The following is a 27197-nucleotide window of genomic DNA, read 5'->3' on the forward strand; positions in this document are numbered from 1 at the left end:
GAGTCCTGCCCCCATCACCTTCCCACACCCAAGCAGCCTCTGCCCACCTCCATCCTGCTCCAGCCCCAAGCCTTCCTGGTGATGACCCGGCTGCACTGAAGGGGCTTGCAGCCACTAAGACGGTGCCTGAGCTGGGTCGGAATCCAGCTCCCCCAGGGGGCAGCAAACAACCCGCAACACCCAGGACTGAGGGCTCCTCTCTGCTCCAGGAGAGGGGCTGGAGCCGATCGTAGGATGTGGGGTCAGGGCACCTCAAGGATTAAATGCCACTCGACTTCATCAAAAATAATTTATTGCTCCTGGCTCTATTTACATTCTGTGGGCGTGCCCTCGTGTGGCTGCTCTGGGTAACTGCAGGGGGCATTCATAACACCCCTGCCTAGGCATGGGTGGAGTGGGGGAGACAGGGGTTTGCTGCCCCCTGCAGCTGGGGCTATAATGCAGCTTGGGGAGGGCCAGTTGGCACTGTGCCCCAGCGCTCCCTGCCCCCACTGGCAGGGGGCACAAGGACAGGTATGTTGAGGGGAACAGTGCCAGGGGGCAAGGAGGCGCTGGATCCCCCCAGGAAGTGGAGGGGGAATGCTGGACAAAGGAGGCAGAGATCAAAGGCCATTTCCATAGAGTGGGGGACACCTATAGTGGGGAGGGTGGGGGTGCATCTCAGTGTCCCTGTATAGCTGGGTCGATCGGGAGCGTCCTACCTCACCCCCGAAGATGCTCCTGCCCCCCTGCAGATCACCCCAGGCAGTATGTGGGCAGCCTCCCCTGTGGTGCCCTGTGCTGGGGTGGAGCGGGGACAGGTCCCTCTTCCCCCCTCAGCCTCACTCCTTCCCTTGCAGCGCCCCGTGCTGGGGTGGAACGGGGGCAGGTCCCTGGGTCGCTATTCCCCCTGCAGCGCCCCATGCTGGGGTGGAGCGGGGACAGGTCCCTCTTCCCCCCTCAGCCTCACTCCTTCCCCTGCAGCGCCCCGTGCTGGGGAGGAGCAGGGGCAGGTCCCTGGCTCGCTATTCCCCCTGCAGCGCCCCGTGCTGGGGTGGAGCGGGGACGGGTCCCCGGGTCTCCCACACCTCACGGATGGCCCGGCGCACACCCCGAGGCAGGTGCAGGGTCTCGGCGTGGCACTGGCGGATGTGGCGCATGACGGTGCCCAGTCGAATAGGCAGCAGCGAGTACTCGCAGACCATGCACACCATGGTGCCAGCACCAGCATCATAGTCCATCAGGAAGTCGGCGCGCCATGCCGGATCAAAGGGCTTGGCCTGGGGTGGGGAGGGCGCTGGTGGGGCCTTGCCCCGCGCCCGCCAGCTCTGCAGGGTGCAGCGGACGGCACTGGGGCTCAGGCGGAGGCGCCGGGTGATGCCATGGTGAGAGTAGCCCTTGCGGCGGAGGCGGGGGACACCTGGGTTCAGATCCTGGCTGGGCAGCGCAGAGACGGGGCAGCTGCCAACTGCAGAGAGGGCAAAGGGTTAATGCTGAGAACCAGCAGCCAGCGCTGAAAAGCAGCTAACTCTGGGGTGGGGGCTGTTTATACAGGCACCCCTCACCTGGCACTGAGATGCAGCTGCCTTTGGGGTGGGGCGTATGGGGGCTGTTAATACCGGGATCCCATGTCCAGCAGTAAGATGCAGCTGCCTCTGGGGTGGACCCTAGTGGGCCACTAGGAACCCTCCCTACTATGCCACCTTGCCACACTCACCTGAGTTCCCTGAGCCCCGTCTCACGGTTCCTGCTTTGCCCAGCTGTTTCTGTCTCTTCCCCAGTGCCTGGGTTTTGCCCCTGTCCGCTGGGCTCTTCTGTTCCTGGATGCTTGGATTCTTCCCTATTTCTCTCCCTCCAGAGGCTGCAGGCAGAGAGAGGGGTCAGCGAGGAGGGGTTGCTGTACCTCCTCTCCCTTCACCACCCACCATGGGTGTCCTTCCCAGCTCTTCCAAGGCATGTAGGTTGGGAAGGGAGTGCCTGCCCCTTGTCTCCCCCTGGGTCAGGATGGGGTCACCAGTGGGTGGGAACTCAGCTGGCCTCCAGCCAAGGGGAACCAGCAAGGGGCAGCATCTGGGGCTGGGAGCTAGCTGAGATCCTGGAGGGTGATCTGTGGGGACTGGGATGCAACTGAAACCCTGGAGGGATAGGACAACGTGGAGGACCCTGCCTTCAGCTCTGCTCTGGGGGAAATGGAGGTGGCCGCAGGGGATGCCCTCTTTCCTACAGCGCCCTCACCTGGCTGGGGTCTGCAGTACAACCTGAGCGTGAATCCGGCTGGGAAAGAACCGTCAGTGAAGAGGCGGATTTCGGGGGGCGCTGAGCTGGGGGCAGCCTCCTCTGAGGGGGACGTTGTCCCTGTGGGGAGAGACACAGCAGTAACGGTGGGGTAGGGACTGTGAAGGAACCAAGGTTCTGGCTCCCAGCTCCTCTGCTCTAACCCACAAACCCCACTCCCCTCCCCGGGAATTGAACCCAGGATTGAATCCTGCTCCCTCTCCCCTCCCACCACTCACCTGGACTCACGGTGCCCCTGTCCCGTCCCTCACTCAGCTGTTTGCTCCTCCGCTCCCTGGCTGGTAACGCCATGCCCTCCACAGGCCCCACGCTCTGTCGTCTCCTCTGGCCCCGCGGGCGCTGCCCGGGCTCCAGGGCCCTAGCATCTGCGATAAGACACCTGGTGTCACGAGAGGCAGCCCCGAAACAAAGGGGATGGGCACCCACACGGCTGAGCATGGTCCCTGACCCCCATCACCCGCCCAGGCCTGGCACTCACCTGGGCGGGGGGCAGGGCGCCCTCTGGGCTGCCCACGTTTCCGGGTCACCGTCTGCTCCTCTGGGTCAATTAGAACCTCAATCTCGGCTGGTTCCCTGGCCCCATGGTACTGACCTAGAGGGGGAGTGAGATTCTGGGATGGCTGCATCACCCCCAGCCCTGCTGGTGCCCTTCGATCCCAACCCATAGCCCCACTGCTCCCTCCCCCACCACAGCTCTCCTGGTGCCCCTGGCTCATGGCCTGCAGCCACCTGCTACCCCAGCCCTGGGCTCCTCCTCTCCCCAGCTCTGCTGGTGCCCTTCAGTGCTGACCCACAGCTCACCTTCTACCCCAGCCCTGGGCTCCCCTGCTGCAGGAGGGGCTGGGGGACATACCTGGGGTGCAGGGTGGGGGTGCCCCCTCGGGCAGGTTGCCCCCCTGGCTCCAGGCCTCCAGAATGTTGCGCTTCTCCTCCGGGCTGAGGCCCAATGAGTGGGCGTGGTGCTGCAGAACGTGTTCCCGGGCAGCGCTCGGCCCACAGGTGCCCAGGAAGGTGCCACAGACCATGCACACGGCCCCGCCGCGCCCCGGGCAGTCTCCCACTAAGTACTCCTGCTGCCAGGCCCTACCAGGCCCTGCCTCTGCTGGTGCTCCCCCTAGCCAGGAAGACAAAATGTACTCAGGGGAGCGAGAACCCAGGAGTCCTTGGCACCCAGCCCCCTTAGCTCTCACCACTAGACCCCGCTTCCCTCCCAGAGCAGGGGCTAGAACCCAGAGTCCTGGCTGGACAGTCCATACCTCTGTCTAGAGGGTCCTTGTCAGCCTCCTCCAGCTTGACCCCGGGGGCGAGGTCGCCCAGGGGGGCACAGAGCCGGGCACAGGCTGCAATTGGCACAGGTTCCTCTGCCTCGCACTTCAGCGAGACGGCGATGTACTCCAGCCGGGGCACCTCTGCCTTCACCTCCATGGCTGGGCCTGGGCAGAGCTAGGCACAATGTGGGGAGGGCGTTAGTCAGGGCACTCAGGAGACCCCACCCCACTCTAATCATTAGACCCCACTTCCCTCCCAGACCTAGGAAGAGAATCCAGGAGCTCAGAGCCCCTTCCTCCCTGCTGGCTGACCTTGGGCAGAGCTCCCCCACCCCCACCTTGCCATCTCCTTCACTACCCCCCCCCCAGCTCAAGGCCACCCCACCCCCTTCTTATCTCTAGCCACTCAGGCCTAGCAACAGCCCCTTTGTGCTCTCCTGTGGGAGGTAGAGTCCTAGCTATGGGACAACCCCATCCCCAGTCAGGTCACTGTGGCAGGGAACCCCCAAAAGACCTGGTGTCTTGCCTCTCTCAGGCCAGGGGCCTGGATCCACAACTTTTCTACTCTGGGAACTATGTCCCTAGGACCCGCCCCCCAATCCCTGTGAGCCCTCTCCCTGTCCCCTGGACTTGGGGTGCTGGAACAATTTGTATAGTGGGGGTGCTGAGAGTCATTGAACCAAATTGTAAACCCTATGGAAATTTCTTCAAGCCAGGGGGTGCGGCAGCACCCCCAGCTCTAGCACCTATATCCCGGACACTTCATTCCCAACCTTCTTTCCCCACTGACCCTGGAAACCTCCCCTTCTTCCCAGACCCCCATAATCCTGGGCGTCCCCTCCGAAGCCCTCTCCTTTTCAATTCCCCTGCTCTTGGGAGTGCCCCTCTCCCCCAGGAACTGTCAGTGGCAATGACGGTTGGAGCCCTTCCTTCCCAAGTGCTCCCCTCCCCTTTGACCCTGGGATCACCCCCAGATCCTCTCCTTCCCAGACTCTCCAGTGACCCTGGGAGCCCAGTTGCCCCTCCCTCCCCTTCTGCGTGCTGCCTTGTGGCTGCCCCACATGGGATGGTAGCAGGACCTTCCAGCATCAGGAAAAAGGAAGGGGGGGTCACTCCCACTGGAGCCTGTGGGGGGGCTTTAAGGCACCAGCTACAGGGGGGTTAAAGAGGCAGTGATCCTCTCCCAGAGCCAGGGAGGGAATCCCGGAATCCTGACCCACTGGCTGAAAGATTCCAAGATGGACACCCCAGATTGCAAAAGATTCCAAAGAGGTTTATAACCAATGCACCAGTAAGAAGATACAGCCACCTTGGGGAGCATGGCACAGGGGCTGATTAATAACCAGACATCCTTTGCTATGGAAGAGGGGCCCACAGAACAGCAGACCAACCTGCACCCCACCCTGCAGGAATAGAGACCCCACTGATCCTTCTATGGGTCAGGCCTCCTGCCCCCAATCCATGCACAATGACACCCCCTATTGCAGTCCAGCCTTCTTCTGTAATCCACTCTCCCCTCCAGCATAACCTAGTCCCCACCTGGACCCCAATGGTCCCATAACAGTCTGCTCAGCCCCCTAATTCTCCTTCCACAGGGCCACCCCACTGAATCCCAATGATCCCATTATAAACCCTGCTGCTGTGGAACTCTTCCTATATTGGATCCCAGCCCCCCAGAGTGATCCACACCATCCACTGGATCCTGAGGCCATCACCTTCTTCCTCCCCAGTATGACCCATGCCTTCCACTGGATCCCAGCCCCTCCCCCCATGTGACCCATTCCTTCCACTGGATCCCAGCCCCTACTTCTTCCCCAGTGTGGCCCACACACCCACCGGATCCCAGCCATCGGTGCGGGAGCTAGGGGGGCTTGGTAGCAGCCCATGGATTGAAGTAGTTTCCATCATATACAGGGTTTATAGTTTGATTCAATGGCTCTGAGCACCCCCCACTATACAAATTGTTCCAGCATCTCCGATCCCAGCCCCTCCTTCCTCCCCAGTGTGACCCACACCCCCGCTTGATCCCAGCCCCACAGCACCCCCATTAGATCCCAGCCCCCAGCGCCACCCGCACCCCCCCTACATCTCAGCCCCTCCCCCAGGCTCCCCGCTGGATCCCAGCCCCCTCCCACCACCGGATCCCAGCCCCTCCCCTCGCTGCCGGATCCATCCTGGCGACCCCTCCCCATTCACCGGCTCGCGCTGCTGCTCCCGGGCCCGGCACCATAGAGTTTCGCAAAGGGAGCGGCACCACCCACCTCCCATCCAGCCCCCACAACCTCCCTCTCTATGGTCTCATTGTCCCGGCTCTCCTAGCTTGGGGCTCCCTCCATTGCGCACAGCCAATCGTGAGAAACCAGCCGTCCTAAGCTCCGCCTCCTTCAGCGCCGGCCAATCAGCGCGTGGATACGGGAAGGAATAAGAGGAGCCGGGGGAAGGGGCTGGGACGGGCGCCACTTACCGGCCGAGAGGGGGGATTGCAGGATGTGGGAGGGGAAGGGCGGGGATTGTAGGGCCTGAGCCCCGCTATGTGGGGACAGGGATGGGGACTGGTCTATAGGGGAGCATTCTATAGGGGCAGGCAGAGGCCCAGCCCCGGCACAGAGAAGGGAAGGGATTGAGCCCAGCCTCACGGACATAGGGAAAGGGAGGGCATTCTGCAGGGGTTGAGTCCCGTTCCCTGAGCACAGGAAGGGGATTCTATAGGAGAGGGGATAGTATAGCGGCTGAGCCCCACTTCCGGGGGACAGGAAAAAGGAGAGGGAATTCTATAAGGGATGGGGATTCCATAGGGGCTGATCCCAACCTCCTGGGCACTGTGGTGGTGGTGGGGGATTTATATGTGCTGGGCTCCCCCGAGCAAAGCGAAGGGGAATTCTGCAGGGACTGAATCGTGCCCCTCAGGAAAGAGGAGGGGGAGGGAATTTTATAAGGGACAGGATTCCATGGGGGCAGAACCCCACCCCCAGCACACGTATGGGGGATTCTGCAGTGGATGGGCGTGGGAGCAGTGAGACAGTGTGGGGATGGCACTGGGGATGCCCGTGGAGTGGGAGCCAACGTGGGGGGCAGAGGTTTCGCCCAGGCACAGGGATCGGTCCCCTCAGTGCGGGGGCCCTCTGTGCTGCATGGGGTACAGTCGCTCCCAACACCCCCTCTCCATCAGGGTAACGGGAGGCTGCAGGGAGCGCACCGCTCGGTGTTAGAACTGGGCGGTGCATTGATGGGGAATAGCAGAGACCTGGGGCAGTTCCGTGTATCGCAAACGCCCCCTTATAGCTCAGCTCCCCGACTCCCTCCTGGGTTGGGGACTCGAGAGTCGCGTTGGGGGTGTGAGAACTGGGGCTGCTAATATCATCGGAGCCCCCTTATATCCCAACCTTCTACCCCATATATCCCCGATGCCCCTCATATCCCAGTTCCTGCCTTGAGTCCCCGCTCCGCTCTCCAGGGCTGGGGAGGAGACTCAGAGTCGCGGGGGACGACAGATGAGACTCGGGGGGTGACCCCATCTCCTCCCCCCTACGCTGCAGAAATAGAGCGCGGCCCCTTTAAATTTACCCAGGAGCCCTTAAAGGAGCCCCAGGGGCCCCAGACAGGAATCCCCACCCCGGTCGGAGCAGCCTGGCTCGGCCGCAGCCGCCGTTCGGAGCCCGGGAGCCCCCTCCCCGCGCGGGCAGGGCTCTGCTGTAGCCCCGAGCCTGCCCCGCGGCCCCGGCGCGGATGGACAGGCGGCCGGAGGGGGGCGGGTGCTGACGGACGCACGGACACAGGGATGGAGCCGCCTCCCTCCCCTCCCCCCCGCCGCCCCGTCAAACGGGAGCCCCTGGACCCGGAGGCAGGTGAGAACAAAGGGGGCGGCTGGCGCCCCCTGCCGGCCCTGGGGTGAGCAAGCGCCCAGGGCACCCGGGTGGGGGGGTGACGGCCCCTTTAAGACTCCCTTCAATGGCTCTTTGAAGCCTCAGAACCCCCCGGTCCCTTTAAGACTCTCGCCCCATCCATTAAAGCAGCAAGCCCCCCATTTCAGAGGGAACGAATCCTCTCTCCTGCTCCCCCGTGACCCTTTAAGACCCCTTTCCTTAAAGACACACAGCCCTTACAGAGCAGGTCTCCCCCCGTCACTGTCCACTGCCGCTTTAAGGCCCCCCACCCCATCTTATTGGTCAGGGTTCTTGTCCCCTGCTTCCCTCCCCTCAGGTCTCTTAAAGGAGTAAGCTCCTCTGTCCATCCCTTTTATCCTGGGGCCCTAAAGGTGTCTCTAGGGCATTTAAAGGGGAGGGAGCACCCACGTTTTTGCTGGGGACTTAAAGGGGCAGTAACCTCTTCCCGTTGAGCTCTCATGCCTTAGCTCTTAAAGGGGCAGGACGGTTATGCCCTTTGCTGGAATCTAAAAGGGCATGGATGGCTCTGGTCACTGGGCTTCTCCCTTTTGGGTAGGGGCACGGAAGTTCAGGGTGATCCCTCACCCTTTGCCCCTCTAGGTCTTTTAAAGGGGCAAGAGGCCCTTCTCTTCCCAGGCCATAAAAGGACAACATCCCCAAACACTGTACATAGCTCTGCCAATGTCCCTCAATCCCCACTTGCAGCCCCTGGCCATCCCAGCCCTGGGCTCCCCCCCCACAGCTCTGCTGCTGCCCCCTCAGTCCCCACATGAAACCCATCCTCCCATGCATGCACTCTTGCCCAGATGCCCAGGCTATGTTCTCACACATCCCTGCCATTGTGGTCTGTTTCACCAGGGGAATCCCCAAGCCAGGACAACTCCGGCAGCACCGAGGCCCCTGAGTTGATGCTAGGGGGGTCCCTGTCATGGGGGACCCCCAAGGATCACCCCCTGATGGCCTCAGGGGGGCGAAAGTACTCAGATCACTGTGAAGAGCGGGCATCTCGGCCTGGGAAGAGCCGCATCCCCGGGCGGGACCATCGGCGCTATTATCACGAGCACTGGCGGGCTGAGTACCTGATGGACTTCAACCCAGCACGGCATGGCATGATCTGCATGGTGTGTGGCAGCGCCCTGGCCACCCTCAAGCTGAGCACCATCAAGCGTCACATCCGCCAGAAGCACCCCTACTCTGGGGGCTGGGGCCCCCGCGAGAAGCAGGTCATCATCCAGAGCTGGGACGCCCATCTCGGGCTGGACGGGGAGTCTGAGGGGCACGGAGACCCCGCCCAGGCACCTGACAGCTTGCAGGGAGCACAAGGTAGGGCACAAGTCCTATGCCCCAGGCACCCCCCACCATGCAGTCCTCCCCACTGTTCCTGTGCATCTCCATCTCTGAACACCCATCCCCCTGCACCTCTGCGCCCCCAGCACTCCTCCACTGCCCTAGGCAACCCTCTCCCCTGAGCACCCATTCCCCTCCTAGACACCCCTCCCCTGAATACTCTGGCCCATTCCTCAATCCCTGGGCAGCCTTCCCAAGTATCTCCCCACCTTTCCTATCATAGAATATCAGGGTTGGAAGGGACCTCAGAGGTCATCTAGTCCAACCCCCTGCTCAAAGCAGGACCAATCCCCAACTAAATCATCCCAGCCAGGGCTTTGTCAAGCCTGACTTTAAAAACTTCCAAGGAAGGAGATTCCACCATGTCCCTAGGTAATGCATTCCAGTCCTTCATCATCCTCCTAGTGAAAAAGTTTTTCCTAATATCCAACCTAAACCTCCCCCACTGCAACTTGAGACCATTACTCCTCATTCTGTCATCTGCTACCACTGAGAACAGTCTAGATCCATCCTCTTTGGAACCCCCTTTCAGGTAGTTGAAAGTAGCTATCAAATCCCCCCTCATTCTTCTCTTCCGCAGACTAAACAATCCCAGTTCCCTCAGCCTCTCCTCATAAATCATGTGTTCCAGTCCCCTAATCATTTTTGTTGCTCTCCGCTGGATGTTTTCCAGTTTTTCCACATCCTTCATGTAGTGTGGGACCCAAAATTGGACACAGTATTCCAGATGAGGCCTCACCAATGTCAAATAGAGGGGAACGATCACGTCCCTCCATCTGCTGGCAATGCCCCTACATATACATCCCAAAATGCCACTGGCCTTCTTGGCAACAAGGACACACTGTTGACTCCTATCCAGCTTCTCGTCCACTGTAACCCCTAGGTCCTTTTCTGCAGAACTGCTGCCGAGCCATTCGATCCCTAGTCTGTAGCGGTGCATGGGATTCTTCCGTCCTAAGTGCAGGACTCTGCACTTGTCCTTGTTGAACCTCATCAGATTTCTTTTGGCCCAATCCTCTAATTTGTCTAGGTTCCTCCTTATCCTATCCCTACCCTCCAGCGTATCTACCTCTCCTCCCAGTTTAGTGTCATCTGCAAACTTGCTGAGGGTGCAATCCACACCATCCTCCAGATCATTAATGAAGATATTGAACAAAACCGGCCCCAGGACTGACCCTTGGGGCACTCCACTTGATACCGGCTGCCAACTAGACATGGAGCCATTGATCACTACCCATTGAGTCTGACAATCTAGCCAGCTTTCTATCCACCTTCTAGTCCATTCATCCAGCCCATATTTCTTTAACTTGCTGGCAAGAATATGTGGGAGACCGTGTCAAAAGCTTTGCTAAAGTCAAGGAATAACACGTCCACTACTTTCCCCTCATCCAAAGAGCCAGTTATCTGAAGGCAATTAGATTAGTCAGGCATGACTTACCCTTGGTGAATCCATGCTGACTGTTCCTGATCATTTTCCTCCCCTCTAAGTGCTTCAGAATTGATTCCTTGAGGACCTGCTCCATGATTTTTCCAGGGACTGAGGTGAGGCTGACTGACCTGTAGTTCCCCGGATCCTCCTCCTTCCCTTTTTAAAAGATGGGCACTACATTAGCCTTTTTCCAGTCGTCTGGGACCTCCCCTGATCGCCATGAGTTTTCAAAGATAATGGCCAATGGCTCTGCAATCACATCTGCCAACTCCTTTAGCACTCTCGGATGCAGCGCATCCAGCCCCATGAACTTGTGCTTGTCCAACTTTTCTAAATAGCCCCAAACCACTTCTTTCTCCACATAGGGCTGGCCACCTCCTCCCCATGCTGTGCTACCCAGTGCAGCAGTCTGGGAGCTGACCTTGTTCATGAAGACAGAGGCAAAAAAAGCACTGAGTACATTAGCTTTTTCCACATCCTCTGTCACTAGGCTGCCTCCCTCATTCAGTAAGGGGCCTGCACTTTTCTTGACTTTCTTCTTGTTGTTAACATACCTGAAGGAACCCTTCTTGTTACTCTTAACATCTCTTGCTAGCTGCAACTCCAAGTGTGATTTGGCCTTCCTGATTTCACTCCTGCATGCCTGAGCAATATTTTTATACTCCTCCCTGGTCATTTGTCCAATCTTCCACTTCTTGTAAGCTTCTTTTTTGCATTTAAGATCAGCAAGAATTTCACTGTTAAGCCAAGCTGGTCGCCTGCCATATTTACTATTCTTTCTACACATCGGGATGGTTTGTCCCTGTAACCTCAATAAGGATTTTTTAAAATACAGCCAGCTCTCCTGGACTCCTGTAATACTGTATGATGTTATTCTCCCAGGGGATCCTGCCCATCAGTTCCCTGCGGGAGTCAAAGTCTGCTTTTCTGAAGTCCAGGGTCTGTATTCTGCTGCTCTCCTTTCTTCCCTGTGTCAGGATCCTGAACTCGACCATCTCATGGTCACTGCCTCCCAGGTTCCCATCTTTTGCTTCCCCTACTAATTCTTCCCAGTTTGTGAGCAGCAGGTCAAGAAGAGCTCTGCCCCTAGTTGGTTCCTCCAGCACTTGCACCAGGAAATTGTCCCCTACACTTTCCAAAAACTTCCTGGATTGTCTGTGCACTGCTGTATTGCTCTCCCAGCGGATATCAGGGTGATTGAAGGCTCCCATGAGAACCAGGGCCTGCGATCTAGTAACTTCCGTGAGTTGCCGGAAGAAAGCCTTGTCCACAGGCATGCACCCCCACTCCAGAAATCCCTCCTCCAGTCTGTGGGGGCACCTGGGCCTCAGTGAGGGCTCTCTCCCCGCACCCCCTGGGGAGTCTACCTTGCCCACATCCCCACTAGCACCAGGGACCTGGCACTCCCCCGTGCCCCAGGCACCTTTCTTGTTGGGCAGCTAAGGCCCTTCCCCGGTAGGGGGTGCTCCACTCTGCCCTGGTGCGAGCCCATGTGGTGCCTAGCCCTCCCATTTGTGACGGGGGCAGCTAGCAGCTGGGGGGTTAGTGGGAGGGCACGGCAGGGGATGGGGAACTGGGGGGTGACCGCATCTCCATGTGTATCTCTCAGGGGGGGTTAGGGGGTGGGGTATGCAGGAGAGCTGGGGTTCAGTGTTGGGCAGGAAGGGTTAGGGGTATCTGTGAACCAGGAATACACAGGCTCCTCCAGGAGCACCATTGGCAGGGGCGGATACAGCCTGTGCCCCATGCCCATCCTGCCCAGGGGCTGGGGTCAGGGTTAGGGGAGTGCAGGGCGCTGACCTGTCTGTCTCCCCCAGGGACGCTGTTGGCAGGGGGCGGGTTCCGGCGTCGGCGCCGTGCCCCATGCCCATCCCCACGGGGGGCTGCCCGGCGGCCGGCGGTCGGGGGGAGGAAGGCATCGCCCAGCGCCCGCCGGCTGGAGCGCTACGTGCGTGAGTCCCTGCAGAGCTGGTTCCAGGCCGAGTTCCTCATGGATTACGATGCCCAGGGCAACCGGCTGCGCTGTATGATGTGTGGGCGTGGGCTGCCCAGCCTCAACCTGGACGACATCAAGCGCCACGTGCTGCAGGCTCACCCCGCCTCGCTCGCCTTCAGCCCCGCTGAGAAGGGCGCCATCCTGGAGGCCTGGAACTCCCGCGCCCTGGTGCTGGCCACTGGCAAGGGCTGGGCGCCGCAGGGGGAGCACCCTGCAGGTGAGGGGGCAGAGAGACCAGGGTAAGGGGACCCCCTTGTGAATGGGGGGCCTGGGAGGACTGGGGTCAGTGGGGGGGAAGCTGGAGGGACTGGGGTGGAGACTGGGGAGCCTGTGGGTGAGGGGAACATGCCCTCTCTTGTGTCCCCTCTGAGGGGGTGGGCTGGGGTAACAGCATGTGTCACAGGTGGGGGCAGTCCTAACCTGTGATGGGGAGGGCATGTGTGAGGAAGATCTGTGGGGATGGGGGTGGGAGCAGAGTCTGTCTGTCTGCTGTTGTGGGACAATCTGTCTGTTCCTATGGGGCACCCACACGTGAACACCCCCCAGCACCTCTGTCTTGACCCCTATCTCTCCCTAGAGCCCGATGCCCCCTCCCCTGGGGACCTTAGCGGTGAGGCCCCTGAGCCATGTTCGGCAATGGCTGCCCCAGAGCCAGAGGAGAGCAGCTCTCTGGGGAGCTGGGCCAAGGAGGAGCCTGTGGCGCCATGGGAGCTGGATGCGGGGGGGCCACTGCGGGGTAAGGACCATCGGCGCCATTTCCAGGAGCACTGGCGGCTGGAGTACCTGATGGACTACCACGGCGAGCGGCACGGGCTGGTGTGCATGGTGTGCGGGGGAGCACTGGCCACCCTCAAGATGAGCACCATCAAACGCCACATCCGCCAGCGGCACCCTGACTCCACCCTGCTCAGCCACCAGGTCAAAGCCCTGATCGTGGAGGAGTGGAACCGCAAGGTCGCCCAGCTGGTGGAGATGGGGGCATCCCTGCCCGAGCAGGCCTCAGGTGAATGGGGGCTGGGGCTGGGGCCAGCCAGCTGCTGGCCTTCCCATGGGTGCTTGAGAAGCTGAGGAGCAAGTCCTGCCATCCAGCCCGGGGCACCGGGGTGTTCCACGGGGCGGAAGCTGAGGGCCACACTCTGCCATCCAGCCCGGGGCACCGGGGTGTTCCACGGGGCGGAAGCTGAGGGCCACACTCTGCCATCCAGCCCGGGGCACCGGGGTGTTCCACGGGGCGGAAGCTGAGGGCCACACTCTGCCATCCAGCCCTGGGCACCGGGGTGTTCCACGGGGCAGAAGCTGAGGGCCACACCTTGCCATCCAGCCCGGGGCACCGGGGTGTTCCACGGGGCGGAAGCTGAGGGCCACACTCTGCCATCCAGCCTGGGGCACCGGGGTGTTCCACGGGGCGGAAGCTGAGGGCCACACTCTGCCATCCAGCCCGGGGCACCGGGGTGTTCCACGGGGCGGAAGCTGAGGGCCACACTCTGCCATCCAGCCCTGGGCACCGGGGTGTTCCACGGGGCAGAAGCTGAGGGCCACACCTTGCCATCCAGCCCGGGGCACCGGGGTGTTCCACGGGGCGGAAGCTGAGGGCCACACTCTGCCATCCAGCCTGGGGCACCGGGGTGTTCCACGGGGCGGAAGCTGAGGGCCACACTCTGCCATCCAGCCCAGGGCACCGGGGTGTTCCATGGGGCGAAAGCTGAGGGCCACACCTTGCCATCCAGCCCGGGGCACCGGGGTGTTCCACGGGGCGGAAGCTGAGGGCCACACCTTGCCATCCAGCCCGGGGCACCGGGGTGTTCCACGGGGCGGAAGCTGAGGGCCACACTCTGCCATCCAGCCCGGGGCACCGGGGTGTTCCACGGGGCGGAAGCTGAGGGCCACACCTTGCCATCCAGCCCGGGGCACCGGGGTGTTCCACGGGGCGGAAGCTGAGGGCCACACCTTGCCATCCAGCCCGGGGCACCGGGGTGTTCCACGGGGCGGAAGCTGAGGGCCACACTCTGCCATCCAGCCCGGGGCACCGGGGTGTTCCACGGGGCGGAAGCTGAGGGCCACACTCTGCCATCCAGCCCTGGGCACCGGGGTGTTCCACGGGGCGGAAGCTGAGGGCCACACTCTGCCATCCAGCCCGGGGCACCGGGGTGTTCCACGGGGCGGAAGCTGAGGGCCACACTCTGCCATCCAGCCCTGGGCACTGGGGTGTTCCACGGGGCGGAAGCTGAGGGCCACACTCTGCCATCCAGCCCTGGGCAAGACGGGTAGGGGGAGCTGCTGCTAGCCTCTCATGGGGAGAGGGACAAGCAAAGAGGATCCAGGGCTGTGTGGCTGTCTCAGAGTAGCCAGGGACAGGGTGACGGGTCAGATGGGGGCAGGGCTGCTGGGGACTCCCTTCCCCCAGGGAAGATGCCAGGGGGTGCCTGGTGTCCAAAGCAAGTGCTAGGGCTGCAGGGCGTAGATGCAACTGGGACCACATGCAGAAGCCCCGTAATCTGAACAGCCCTGGTCTGCCTCCCTCTGCTACCTGCAGTGCATGTGCTGCGAGGACCAGAGCCCCACCTGGTGGCGGCAGGTGGTACTGCACCCTGCAGCTTCCTCCTGTGTTTCCCCCACAGTAGCCCTGGGGTATTGCATCCTGCAGGAGCGCAACAGGTCCCCCTAGTGGCAGCAGGAAGCATTGCACCCAACAATGAGCGCCCCCCCCCGGTGGTAGTGGGTGGCATTGCACCCAGCTGCAGCACCACAAATAACCCCCAGTCACCAGCGGAGGAGCTGCGTGCCTGACCCACCCCAGGACGTGTTTGAGCACTGGCTTCTCCCAAACCAGCTCTTAAAGGACTGGATCAGAATCAGCACCGGAGAGGCCCCTCCCCCACGCAGAGCCAAGGTGGATTGGAACCAGTGTCCAAGAGGCCCTGCGTCTGGGCTGGATCAGAACAGCACCATAGGTGAATGTCCCCTCCCCCTTGCAGTCAGGCTGGCTCAGAAGCCGTGCTCTAGAGACACCCCCCACCACCCACTGCAGCTGGGCTAATTCCCCCTTCCATGGGGAGGGAGGTGGGATGTGCTACGTACCCCAGCTGTGCTGTGATCGCTGAGCCATCGGGGCAGGGCCCTGGAGCTCTGTTGTGGAACCACAGGGTCCGCAATTCCATCATGCCCAGGGATGTGGGAATGAGGCCTGAATCTGTGCAGGGGGTGGGGCCAGGGGGGCCAAGCACGGTACCCAGCTTGACTTGACCTCGCTTTGTCACTTTTCCAGGAGACTCCCAGAATCCTTTGCAACCATCAAGCCCCGAGGAGCTGGATGAGGATGTGCAGCTGCTTGCAGAGGGGGAGGAGGAAGAGGAGGATGAGTGTGTGGTGGTGGTGGGGACGCCCCCATCCACCCCACAGAGCCCCCCTGACCCCACAGCTGGCCCCCCGCTGGGCCCGGCTCCTGCACCGCGGCGGGAGCAGCGGCGGAACTACCAGCTGCATTGGCGCGTGGAGTACCTGATGGACTACGACGGCAGGCGGCATGGGCTGGTGTGCATGGTGTGCGGGGGGGCGCTCGCCACCCTCAAGGTGAGCACCATCAAGCGCCACATCCTGCAGGTGCATCCCTTCTCCTTGGACTTCACCCCAGAGGAGCGGCAGACCATCCTGGAGGCCTACAATGAGACCGCCCTGCGCTATGAGCCTGCCCTAGGGGAGGAGTCTGAGGTTAAGCCCCACCCCTTTCTCCAGGCCACTCCTGCTGGTGGGGAAGAGGCAGAGTTGGCCTGTGCCCCACCCCCCAGCACAGCATAGTTGATGGACAGGACTCCATTTTGACTCTTGGGAGCAGGGGTGGGGGGTCCAGGCTATGGACAGACACCCCTTGCTCAGGGGGCTCGTTTGGGAGCAGGATAGGGGGTTCTGCACCCACCCATGCTACGGACATTGCCCCAGGAACTACACAGCACCTTCCCCCACCCCCACCCCGATGCATCTGGTCCTCACGCACTGATACTCCATAGCCCAAGCTTGGGGGTGGGGGAAGGGCCTCACACGGCCCCCTGTAGCTTTTAATCCCCCCACCATCCGAGCTGGGGATGGCACAGAAATGGGGTTGTTGGGGCTGGGGGCGCATGGGGCTGGAACCCAGCTGCTCAGCGAGCCAGTGGAGAGGGCATTTGCAAGACATGGGGGTGCGGGAAAGGGATGGAATCATCTCCCTGCCCGGGGCAGGCACTAGTGAGCACGGGGGCAGCTGCTCTATTTAAGGGGCCAGTTCCAGACCCCTCCTGGGACTCTTCCTGGCCCCCAGGGTAGCTGGTTTGAAAAGCTGCTGCTGCCAAATCCCAGCCTCCCCCAGTTCCCGTCTGGCCTCTGAATGGGGCCTATCTCTTCCTGTCCCCCAGCCCCAGCTGCAGGGTTTCACTCCAGCAGTCTCTTCCTGGCACAGGAGCAGGCTGGAATCCATGTCCCTCGGAGCTAATTGGATGTAACCCCAATGCTTCCTTTCCCCCACCCACTCCAGGGAAAGTGCCACCCTCTGTGGAGAGTCTAGACTGGCCTTTGCAGTCGTGTTTATTACCTTAATTAGCTGCCAGAGTCACCGCACCTCATCTAGATGCAACATCCTAAGAACCTTCCTTGGGCTGAAGTTAAACTGACTCTCCCCCGCCAGCACCAGGGGGCCCTGGTAAGTAACCCCCGCCCCCCCGCTAAATGCCAAGCAGTGCCGCTTACGTGAGCCAGGCGAGGCCTCGGCCCCCATCGCGCGTGGATGGCTGCCCAACTGGAACGCGCGTTTTGCACTCACTTCCAGCCGGTGTAATATGGGGAAGCAGGGTCCCTGCCTTGAGCCATGCGGGCTGGAATTTCAAGCGCTGGAGCAAGGCTGCGGCTGGGGGCCTCAGATGGGGATAAGGGGGTCAAGGCTGGGCCGCAGCTGGGGGTGGGACTGGGGGCAGGAGCAGAGCCACAGCTGGGCCATGGTGGGGGCCAGTAGCCGGGCCCCTGGCTGGGGTCGGGGCTGGAAGCTGGAGCTGTGGCTGGGGGTGGAGAAGAGCTGAGGGCAGGGTGGGGCTGGGTGACACTTCCTCCCTACCCCCTGTTGGGGCTGGCCTGGGCCTGCTGCACTGCCCAAACGTGCCTCCTTGCCCCCATGCGGTGGGTGCACCCCACAGTTTGGGGACCTCTGCCCTATGGGAAGCTAAGATACTTCTGATTCCACCATCAGCTCGTGGTAGGGGGAGCGGCCACGCAAAGACAGTCAGTAGTATGAGCTGAGATCCGCACTCTTTGCTACCATCTCAAATCTACAGATGGGAAAACTGAGGCCAAGAGCAGCTTAGGGACTTGCTCAAGGTCCCCCAGAAGGTGTGGGGCAGAGCAGGGAATTGAACCCAGGTCTCCTACTGACCAGTGCTCTAACCACTAGGCCCATCTTATGCATGGGGGAGCAGATGTCTCTCTGTGCTAGTTCCCCAGAAACATCTTAGCTCGGTGATCTCCCAGATGCCGATTTGATGGGGCAGAGCGGCAACTCCTGTGAATCAGCATAGCTCCTGCTGGCTTCCACGCAGCTGATCTCAGGTCAGTGCTGGATCTGCCCCAGGTGCCCGCGCCCCCCACTGCCAGCTGGGAAAGGATGGGTCCTTCTCTGCTCCAGCTGCCAGGCTTCACAAGGGTCCTGTCCTAAGTTCCTAGCTGCCCCGTGTGTGGCCAATAGCCCTGTAGCCCTCCACCATGCAGGGGCAGCGTCTGTTGAGTGGCAGCGATCCCTCCCCTTTGTTCTTTGTTCTGTACTAGCCCCCCTTCCCCAGTGATGGGGGTGGGGATTGATGTAGGTGCCTGGGGCACTCCCGCATGGCCCTGCCTCTGTCTCTAATGTGGGCTGGCAAGGGGATACTGGGCTAGATGGGCCTATTGTTGTAATGTGGGGGGAGGAGGGGGACCCTGGCTGCGATGGGCCCGTTGGGCTGAGCTGGGGCAGGGAGGCGTGGCCCGATAGGGTCATTAGTCTGATGCAGGGTGAAAGCTCTTGGCAAACCCTTGGCAGTCTGGAGCAGCTGGACCCTGACTGCCACCGAGAGACAAGGGCAACGCTGCCACCCCCTCCCCTGCCCGCCAAGGCTGCTTCTGCTGGCGGCAGAGAATGTGATGCTGCTATACACTGAGCACACTGGGGCCTGTTCCAACTGCTGCTTTGCAAACACTAGCAAATGTGCCCCTCCCTGCTGCATTCAGGGACAGTGTTAAGTGGCTCCCATTTTACAAGGGGGAAACTGAGACATGGAGGGGCTTTCTGGAAGATGGCCCAGTCTTGCAACTCCAGGGGTTGGGAGATCCAGTGGAGACAAATCCACCGGCAACCACTTGTTACTTGCACCCTTGCTCCTAGCCTGCTCTGAGCAGGGTTACTGAGCCAGCTGCTGATCCACACTAGTGCACCCTCCCTCCTTAGCAAAGGGGTAGAGAGTTACCCTAGAGCATGTGTGGGAGCCCTGGGATTACACCACCAACCCCTTTCTGCTGCCCCTCTCACTTCTCCTCCAAGGCACTGGGGCCATTCAGTTTTGCTCATGCTGCTCTAACCATCCATATTTGGAAATCTTTCAGTGCTTCCCCCCCCTGTGTCATCTCTAGGCTGGGGGAGGAGGGGGGACTCCCCTTCTGCTCTCTCAGACACAGCAGCTGGCCCCTTGTGCTGGGACAGCTCTGCTCACGTGCGCCCAGGCTCCAACGTGATGGGTTTTTAAGCAGGCCTCCTCTTCAGAGTGCACCAGGACAGCCCCCTTTGGGGCTCCATCTCCGAGCAGCTGCATGAATTAGGGTGCTAACCTCAGACTTGGGAGACCTGGGTTCATTCCCAGCTCCCCCATAAGCTTCCTGGGGGAAGTCACTTAGGCTCAGTGCCCCTCTCTCTACAATGGGGCCAATAGCACTGCTCTGCCAGAATAGGGGGGAGGAGGGATGATAAATGCATTAAAGATTTGGGGGTGGCTCAGATCCAGTGGTACTTTAGATGAAAGGTTCCAGCTGATGGGCTGTAGGGTTGGATGGATATTTGAGGGTAGATAGGTCCCACTGGTCTGATCTGGGAGCATGGGGTGGGGGGAAGACAGCCTAGCTGGGCCCATTGCTCTCAGACAGGGAAGATGCTGGGGGATGGGAGGGGCTCGACAGGCCTCTGGTTCTGATCCATGCTGCATAATCTAGACAAAAAGATGCTTAGATGTTACAGCAGAGTTACTTTAGCATGGCTAGAGGGGGGGGGGGGAGTGAACTGGGGATAGAAGCAAGGCCTCATTCTACCCCAAGGAGAAACCCAGCTCAGGCTGTGACACTGGAAGGGGGCAGAGTTGGCAAGTTATTATCTAGAGCCTATCATGCAGGGCTGGATCAGCTGCTAAACACCCCCCCCACCCCCCCCAAAAAAAAAAGAAAAAAGGGAGAAATAGTGCCCTATTGCAGGGGACACTCCTGTAAGCTGTGAAGAGTGGAAACCCAGCCATAGTGAGGGGTAGTGCAGAATTCCCTACAGCTGAGCGCTCCTCTCCCCACCCAGCTCTCAGCTGAGAAGGGGCAGGTTTTCCTCCTCCCAGCCCAGCTGTGCTGCAGCCCAGAGGTGGCAGTGGGAAAACGGGGAGTCTGATGCAAATCTAATAGCACTACCATGAGCCTTGCTTTTACTGCCCCATAGCAAGCCCCTCCTTTCAAGGCTAGCTTTGGGCTCCAGCCAGCACTATTGCCCCTGCCTGAGCTATTAAGAGCTGGGTGTAGTGATGGGAAGGCAGGAGCATCAGGCAGCTGGTAGAAATACCCATGGGTGCCTTTGCAGGAGAGACCCAGCTCCCTGCATTCTAGACTGAATGGCTCTTTCCTGCAAAGTTGACAGGGCTAGCGAGAGGTTCCTCCCGGGTAGCTAGTGTTCAAGAGCTGCCTTTGTGTAATCACGCTTCCTCTGTGCACGTGGGAAGTGAGGTGGGTGGGGGGGCTGCGTTCCCTTGTGTATGCCTGGACACCAGCAGCACTAGGGCCCATTTGTGCAGGCCCACCCCAGCCCCAAATGGCAGTCCAGCAGCTCTTCAGCCCCAAGGTAGAGGCCTGAAGAGCAAAGCAGGACCATGAGCCCAAGAATCCCTTACCCCACACTGCAGGCTTGCTGGGAGGGTGGAAGACACAGAACATTCCAGGCCTTTATGGGTAACACGTCGAGTAACACCAAGCCCCTGCCCCATGGCATGGGCCTCCTTTTTCACAGGAGCCCCAGGCTCTCCCTCTGGACTCAGAAGCTGCCTGCACGCTGGAGGCATTTTGCTTGTAGATTCTTACCGTGGTTTTAGAGCTCGCTCCAGCATCCCAGAGCACGCTCTAGTAACCACACCTGATGTGTTGGAAGTGGTTATCCAAGGGGAGTTCAGAGCCATCTTCTTGCGCTTCCCTTCTTCCATTCCAGCTCTGTACATACCCTGCTCTAGAGTGCAGGGAAGGTGGGTTCTTAACATACAAAGATATGCCAAGTTAGGACATTTTGCCATTGTCTCCATTGCTGCGGGCAAGTCCAGCAAAGCCGGTTCCAGACTCCCATGTGAAATCTATAGTGAGTGGTAGCTGCCATCTCTTTAGGTTTTTGTATCTTACCAGTGTAGGTACCACTAACATGGTAGGTCACCAGGCATGGGAGCACTCACACTTGCCAGCGTAGGAGGTAGGTGGCCCAGCTGAGAGGCCTCACGCTTTCCAGAATTTTCCAGGTGTAGGGAGCATAGCAGCTTGAGTCAAATCTCAATCTTCCCTACCAAGAATGACATTGCAAAAACCAGGTGGCAGGTTGGTGTCATGAGCTACAGACTTAGCTGTGCCCATCTTGACTAGACGCTACAATCATCTCAGTTAAGACCTACCTGAAGCCTGAGTGGTTTCGAATGAAATGTTTTTATACACCACCCCTTCCTCCCCTCCAGAGAGCAACCTGCTCCTTGTAGCTACCATGTAAATGTTGTTATGAATTATATTTATATGCCTATGTTACACTTTAGTGACAGTATTGGAATATTTGTATGTGGTCCTCGTGAAAAGGTGTTTTGCATCAGTATGTTTTTTTTATATGCATATGTTTTGTAAACATGTTAAATAAAGCCTTTCAAATGATGCAGTTTTGAAGTGCATTAATTCACGGTGTTACTGCCTTAAAAAAAACCCTACTGCTAATGCTTCTCCACTACTTAAGTCTGCAAGATCCTTGCTTTAGGCGTTGGGTCAATTATAATTCTTTAGGGCAAAGAGGAACGTTCAGAAGAATAACTAAATGGTTCAACTGCAGAGTTTTGGGCACTGCTCGAACACCTGGTCTAGCGCAGATGCTTAGTCACTTTAGCTGTCTTAAAAATGGTTTAGTTTCTTCCTAAACCAGGTGAACCGAATGGGCATAAAAACAGATTTAATCATTCAGTGCTACACCTCAGTGCAGACACTCTTCAAAACTGATTCCAGCGTCTGAGAGGACTTTGGATTCCTCTCGAACTGAGTTAGGTTGGTGCCCTGAGCTAACCAAACAGGGGTAGAAACAGTCACTTAAAGTGGTGGATGAGGTGAGTGAGTGTTTATAGTTCAACGGCAACTTCAAAATACCACACAGTTATTGCGCCAGGCAGTATGTCCGTGTTGCCATCTTTTCATAGGGGTCTCAGACCGACCACTGATACTTGCCTGCAGAGATGAGGTTTAGCTTGATGATAGAACGGGCCTGAGGAGTGGAGGTGTCAATCACGATCCTCAGCCCAAAGCTTTTAAGCACTCAATCGCTCGGCCTGAAGAGAAGGCCTGAGACCCTGACATCAAACAGAGACAGTGGAAGAGCCAGAACAGCTCCCCATGCCCAACGCTCGGCTCCCCCAGTGACAGGCGAGCCATGCGGAATGCAGATGGCTTGCGTATCCCAGCTGCTGAGGCTAACTCCATCCCACTCACCGTCTACCCCTTGACAACCTCCCAAGACAGCTGACACAGGAAATGAAGCCAGTGGGGACCTGTCCATGGTGTTTTTTATTAATACCACATCATCTGCAGTGTGACAGGAACCGGGTTGATCTCCCGGGGCACTACTGTAATTTATGCTGCACGCACACACACACACACACACACACACACACACACAGAGCTTCGTTAGTAGTTTGTTTCCGGTTTTCTGTCTACATGTTCTCTTTTAAAAAAACAAATTGCCTGGCACAACGATCTGTTCAACGTATCTCACAACAGCAGTAACAGAACAGACATAAGAGCTGGGCCGACCGTTTCCAGTGCAGAAGAGGTCCTGGGGAAGGGGTGGAAAGAAATCAGGGCAGGACAATCAGTGCAGTTTCCACTGGGGAAAGCAGAGAACGTGGTTTGTTGCGGTGATACTGAGAAAAGACCAGGGCAGGAGCAAAGAGGCTTTGAATTCCCTGCACTTATCCCCACAAGCTTTGCTTGGGAGGAAGAAAAGGTGGCCCAGCTTCTCAGGCCTGGGGGCACAGTCCCTGTAATAGACTACGTGCATCTAGGCTTTGAGTCAGCTGGGCTCAGTTCAAAAGCAGAGTTGTATTTTTTGTGTGCACGCCACCTCGCAGGGTCAGAATCCCCATCTCCATGAGCAGATGCTGTGCTAAAATGAACCCTGGGCTGCTCCAGGGCAGCCAAAGCCTCCCTTCTCCCTGCCACACTAAACCGACCAGAGGGAGGGGAGAATCCCCCTCGCCCCCTCATGCTGAACAGCTCGTTCATCCACTGGGCATTTTCCTTCTACTCTTGCTAGCAGTGCCTCCCCTGGAAAAAGCAATAGGGGTGGGCTGTTGGTCTAGGTCTCTTGCACCGGGGCGCAGCAGACTGGTTAAAGACTGACTCCTTCTGACCAGAGGAAACTCAAAGCTACCTTCCAATAAAGTTCAGCGAGTTAAGAGTGTACAAAAAATACAAATTGTGAAATACGCAGCTCTAAGACCATTCTGCACACTAGAGTGTTAAGTACCATTTCTGCACCCAGCTGGGGTTCAAATGGACCTTTGCTCCCTGCCAGCAGAATGGCACGCGGGCAAGGCAGCATGGGGCACTGTCTCAGTGGTCACCCGCCCTCCGGGGGCTGAGATAGGGGTTATGGCAGCAGAGGAGTCACATGCAGAGTTCGGCAGGGGGTGAGGGGGTTGCGGGATGTTGTTTTTTCCTCTACACAAGTTTACAGCAGTGTACAGCAGATACAGACATTTTCATCTCATAGTAAGAAATAAAAGGTACAACCTGGGAGAGGGGTGGGGAGCACGTTGCAGGAACTGGAGAGGAAAGGGATGAACCAGACTAAAGCACAGAACTGATGTCACGTAGGGGTACAAACCCCCCTTTCGATCAGCAAGGTTGAGGGGGCAGTTTCCTGGACTTCCCACCCCACCCCTTTCAGTACAAGTCCCTGACCCCCAAGGAGCCAGCTGGGGGAGTATTTTGGGAGCAGGGAATGCAGAGCGCCACTCTGTGGAAGTGCGGGAAGCCAATGAGAGGGAAAGAGGGATGTCTCCCTGCAGCGATTCCCCTTGGCAGGCGGGAAAGCGTTTGGCCACCCTGCCCTCATTGGAGGCTGGGAACTGAAGAGGAGCCAGTGTTCAGAGCAGCATTGGGTTCCCTGTGATCGGGGACAAGACCCTTACAATCGTTTGGCTGTGCTGAGGCCTCCCCTAATGGCTTTGACGCCAGGTCTCCTTTAGTCTGGTGCATGTTCTGAGCCCAATTCTAGGCTTAGAAAAGCAAATGCCAAATAATAACAAGAAACGCTTGGAATGCAGGCTCAAGCTGACTCAGCATGTTCCTTCATAGGTACAAGTAACAATGGTTATAACTATCGCATGGAGTTTAGTAATGGCTGGATCCTTGGGCTGCCCACCCACCCAGCTTATTCTGGCTTTTTCTTCACCATTCCTGGAAGTTTTGCTTGGATCCTACAGGAAAAGAAGTGGGGAGAGGGTGAGTTTGAAGGGCCAAGAGGTCAGCTGGATGCTCATTAACTTATGACAGGCTAGTGATTGGATCATGCAAGATGTTTATGAGGCTACAGGCTACTGGTCCAGAGGCTTTGGCTCAGGCAGCAGACACCCATGCTTTGAAGTAGTGGGTTCTCTCTCTGCAGACATGCCTGGGTTGTCACTGCACTAGATTTACTGAGGACCATCCCTGTGGCTCTCTCCTTTCTGTTCAGCACCTGTTCTGAAGAGCATCTCATGCCCCAAACGCTCTTGGCTTGAGGGCTTGTGAAGGAATTTAGCCCTCATGGAAGCTGTGGGAGAATCAGACTAGACTGTAAGCTTTTGGGGCTGGAACAGTCGCATGTATGTACACAAGGACGAGCGCAGTGGGGCCCTACGCTGGGAGCTACTGGAATGCAACTAAGGGAGGGATTTGCAAAGTGTCTAACTCCCCCTACAAGTCAATGGCAATCAGGCATTTAAAGGAGAGGTGGCCAGACTATGGTTTGTGAGCCATATGGGGCTCTTTTACAGTTCAAGTGTGGTTCCTGAAGCCCACCATGCCCCCCCTTCTCCACCTAACAGACTGGTGGGGTGGGGAGCTCAGGGCTTCTGCCCTCTGGTGTGGTTCTGAGCTTCAGCCCTGCAAGGTGGGCCTGCTGGGGCCCCAAGCCTTGGCAGGTGCCTTCCACGGGGCAGAAATCTCACGCCCCACCACCTGCTGCAGGGCTGAAGCCCCAAGCCCCGGCAGGTGCTCCTGAGGTTATGAAGATTATCAGAGGGTCAGTAAGTTTGGCCACCCCGATCTAGAGTGTCAGATGGAAACAGGCCCAGTAGCTGTAACCGCCATGCCAAACACCAACACGCCCAGCAGAGATGCTTCTCTTCTGCAGTAGGAAGCAGGGCTCACCAGCAGTGTTCCCTCAATTTTTTTATGTCCACGTGCGGAGTGAATTTTGTTATGTGCACCAATATGGAGGTGATGTGTGACAAATCACCTCCATATTGGTACACATAACGAAATTCATGTGATGGGAGTGGGGCCGAGGGATTTGGAGTGTGGGAGGGGGCTCAGCGCCGGGGCAGAGGGTTGGGGTGTGGGAGGCGGGGTGGACTCTGGGGTGGGGCCAGGGATGAGGGGTTTGGGATGCAGGCTGCCCCAGGGCTGCAGTGGGGAGAGAGGACTCCCCCCAGCCCTCTTTCATGGCAGCAGATCGGGGCCAAGGGAGAAGCGCCTCTCCCCAACTGCAGAAGCTCCAGCTGGGCTGGGCCAAGAGAGGGGCTCCTCTCACCAGTGGCTCTGGTGGGCCTGGGGTGGGCCAGGGGCTCCTCTCTCCGAGCCACAGCAAGTCCGGGACAGGTCTGTGCTGGGGCCAGCAGGAGGGGTGCCTCTCCCCGCCATGGTAGGTCTGCACTACTTGCCTCCAAGGAAGCCTTACTAGCCAAGAGCAGTTTGAAGAGACAATGAACTTGCATGGTCCATATGAAGTCAGCAGATCATGTGCACCCCAACCCCTACTAGCAATGCCTCTCAGTCAAGGATCATTCACAACAGCTACATCCAGTTCAGATGGGGCCAGTACTGCTGCACCTAGAAGCCCCACTATGCTAGCAGCTTACAGACAGAAGGTCCAATCCTCAGGAGAGGATGAGTCCTCTGCCCGGGACTCTCTCAGATGACAGGGAAGGTGCTATTTTGACAGTGGGGTTTTTAGAGAAGTGCGAAGTGGACTCACTTTGCAATAATCGACTTAGTCTGGTCCCGGGCGATTCCAACGTAGTGATCGATCTGCGTCTAAGGAAGAACCAATGGGTTAGGACAGCTGGAAGGGGTAGTAGTAGACAGACAGCAGTAGTGCTTCCCTTCATAGTTCTCTGAATGGCTGCCTCAGTTTACCTTTTAAGGCCAGATGGGGCCATTACAATCAACCTGACCTCTGTAACACAGCTACCAACTTAGCATAACAAACTTTAGCTAGGACCATGGAGACTCCTGATATGTCTGCATTTCTCTTCTAACAGAGCTACTGCCTTAAATTCACATGCATCACATGGAATTCTGACAAAGTCCATTGCAGGGTATTTTTACAGTGTTTGGAGAAGGATCCAGTGCCTCAGGCATCTGCTAGCTAAACAAGCTGCTAAACGATGCGTGTGGCTGGAGATTGTGATGACTCACCTTATATTTCTCATAGACAACTGGAATACCGAAAATCAGCAATTCTCCTGCAAGAGACAGACAGGTCACTGGGAAGACAATAGCTTTTTATACTCTGGCTGCCCATGGAAACATACTGCCTTGTGTAAGGTGCAGCACTGTTGGTTCCAGAGAATTACTGCAATGCAGTCAGCATCAGAACAGGGTTCTATCTATGGTATTTATATGCCCTTTTTACTTCAGCCCCTCACCATCTCTAATCGATCTATCCTCCCAGCACCCCTGAGGCAAGGTAGTGCTGTTTATCCCCATTTTACAAATGGGTAAAAGACACAGAGACCAAGTGACTTGCCCAAGGTCACACAGGATATCTGTGCCAGAGCAGGGAATTGAACCTGGTTCTCCTAGGTTCCAACCCAGTGTGCCAACCACTTGGCCATCCTTTTGGCTCCTTAATACCCATCAGTTAATGTTGAGGGGTGCTCAGCAACCCCATAGCAGAGTAGAACCCTGGTCTCCTAACTGCGAGTCCCTGCCCCTAAGAGAACTAAGGGATTAAACAGAGGTTCATTGGTTAGGGATGGACAAACTAGAAGCTGATGCAATGGCTCCCAATGCCTAGTCTTTGAGGTCCATGTTAGACCCAGAAAATGCCCCCAGTGCAGAGGACCATTGCCTTCTTGAACTGTGGCCGCTCTCTTACCAAGAATGAGGAGGGTGATCCCATTGAACACAGCCCCGACGTACGTCATCAGCCACATGACAACTGCCAGCTGTGAAGGGAACAGTGGAGTTCTGTTAATGGGACACAGCCATGCTGCTCAGCAGCGCTGACCTGCCTCCATGCAGGCTAGATCGGTGCCACGTTAAAGCACCAG

At 58.2% G+C, this 27197-nt stretch overlaps 3 protein-coding genes across 4 annotated transcripts in view; 1 reads left to right on the top strand and 2 right to left on the bottom strand.

The window, feature by feature from the left end:
* Positions 1-275: 275 nt before the first annotated feature.
* SPINDOC (spindlin interactor and repressor of chromatin binding) lies at positions 276-5810 on the bottom strand. Its single transcript, XM_077821645.1, has 8 exons — positions 5739-5810; positions 3531-3717; positions 3128-3388; positions 2753-2866; positions 2493-2639; positions 2215-2334; positions 1697-1840; positions 276-1447 (listed from the first exon to the last, which is right to left on the bottom strand). The coding sequence occupies exons 1-8, from the start codon at positions 5808-5810 to the stop codon at positions 1005-1007; spliced, it is 1488 nt and encodes a 495-aa protein (XP_077677771.1). The 3' UTR covers positions 276-1004.
* Positions 5811-7320: 1510 nt separating this feature from the next.
* Positions 7321-16663, top strand: ZFTA (zinc finger translocation associated). The gene is made up of 7 exons (XM_077821509.1): positions 7321-7387; positions 8285-8749; positions 11984-12415; positions 12776-13201; positions 15464-15516; positions 15598-15943; positions 16587-16663. Exons 1-7 carry the CDS (start codon positions 7321-7323, stop codon positions 16661-16663), a joined length of 1866 nt encoding a protein of 621 aa, XP_077677635.1.
* Positions 16664-22202: 5539 nt separating this feature from the next.
* The window catches only part of RTN3 (reticulon 3), a 35666-nt gene continuing 30671 nt past the window's right edge, over positions 22203-27197 (bottom strand). For both annotated transcript variants that reach the window (XM_077822285.1, XM_077822284.1), the window contains 4 exons: positions 27023-27092; positions 26341-26387; positions 25898-25956; positions 22203-24137 (listed from right to left, as the gene is read on the bottom strand). In XM_077822285.1, the coding sequence (XP_077678411.1) occupies positions 24092-24137; positions 25898-25956; positions 26341-26387; positions 27023-27092 (222 nt within the window). In that variant the 3' untranslated portion in view covers positions 22203-24091. The remainder of the gene's footprint in view (positions 24138-25897; positions 25957-26340; positions 26388-27022; positions 27093-27197) is intronic.

This window comes from Eretmochelys imbricata, chromosome 7 (genome assembly GCF_965152235.1).
Source record: "Eretmochelys imbricata isolate rEreImb1 chromosome 7, rEreImb1.hap1, whole genome shotgun sequence".
In the NCBI taxonomy this organism is placed as follows: Eukaryota; Metazoa; Chordata; order Testudines; family Cheloniidae; genus Eretmochelys; species Eretmochelys imbricata.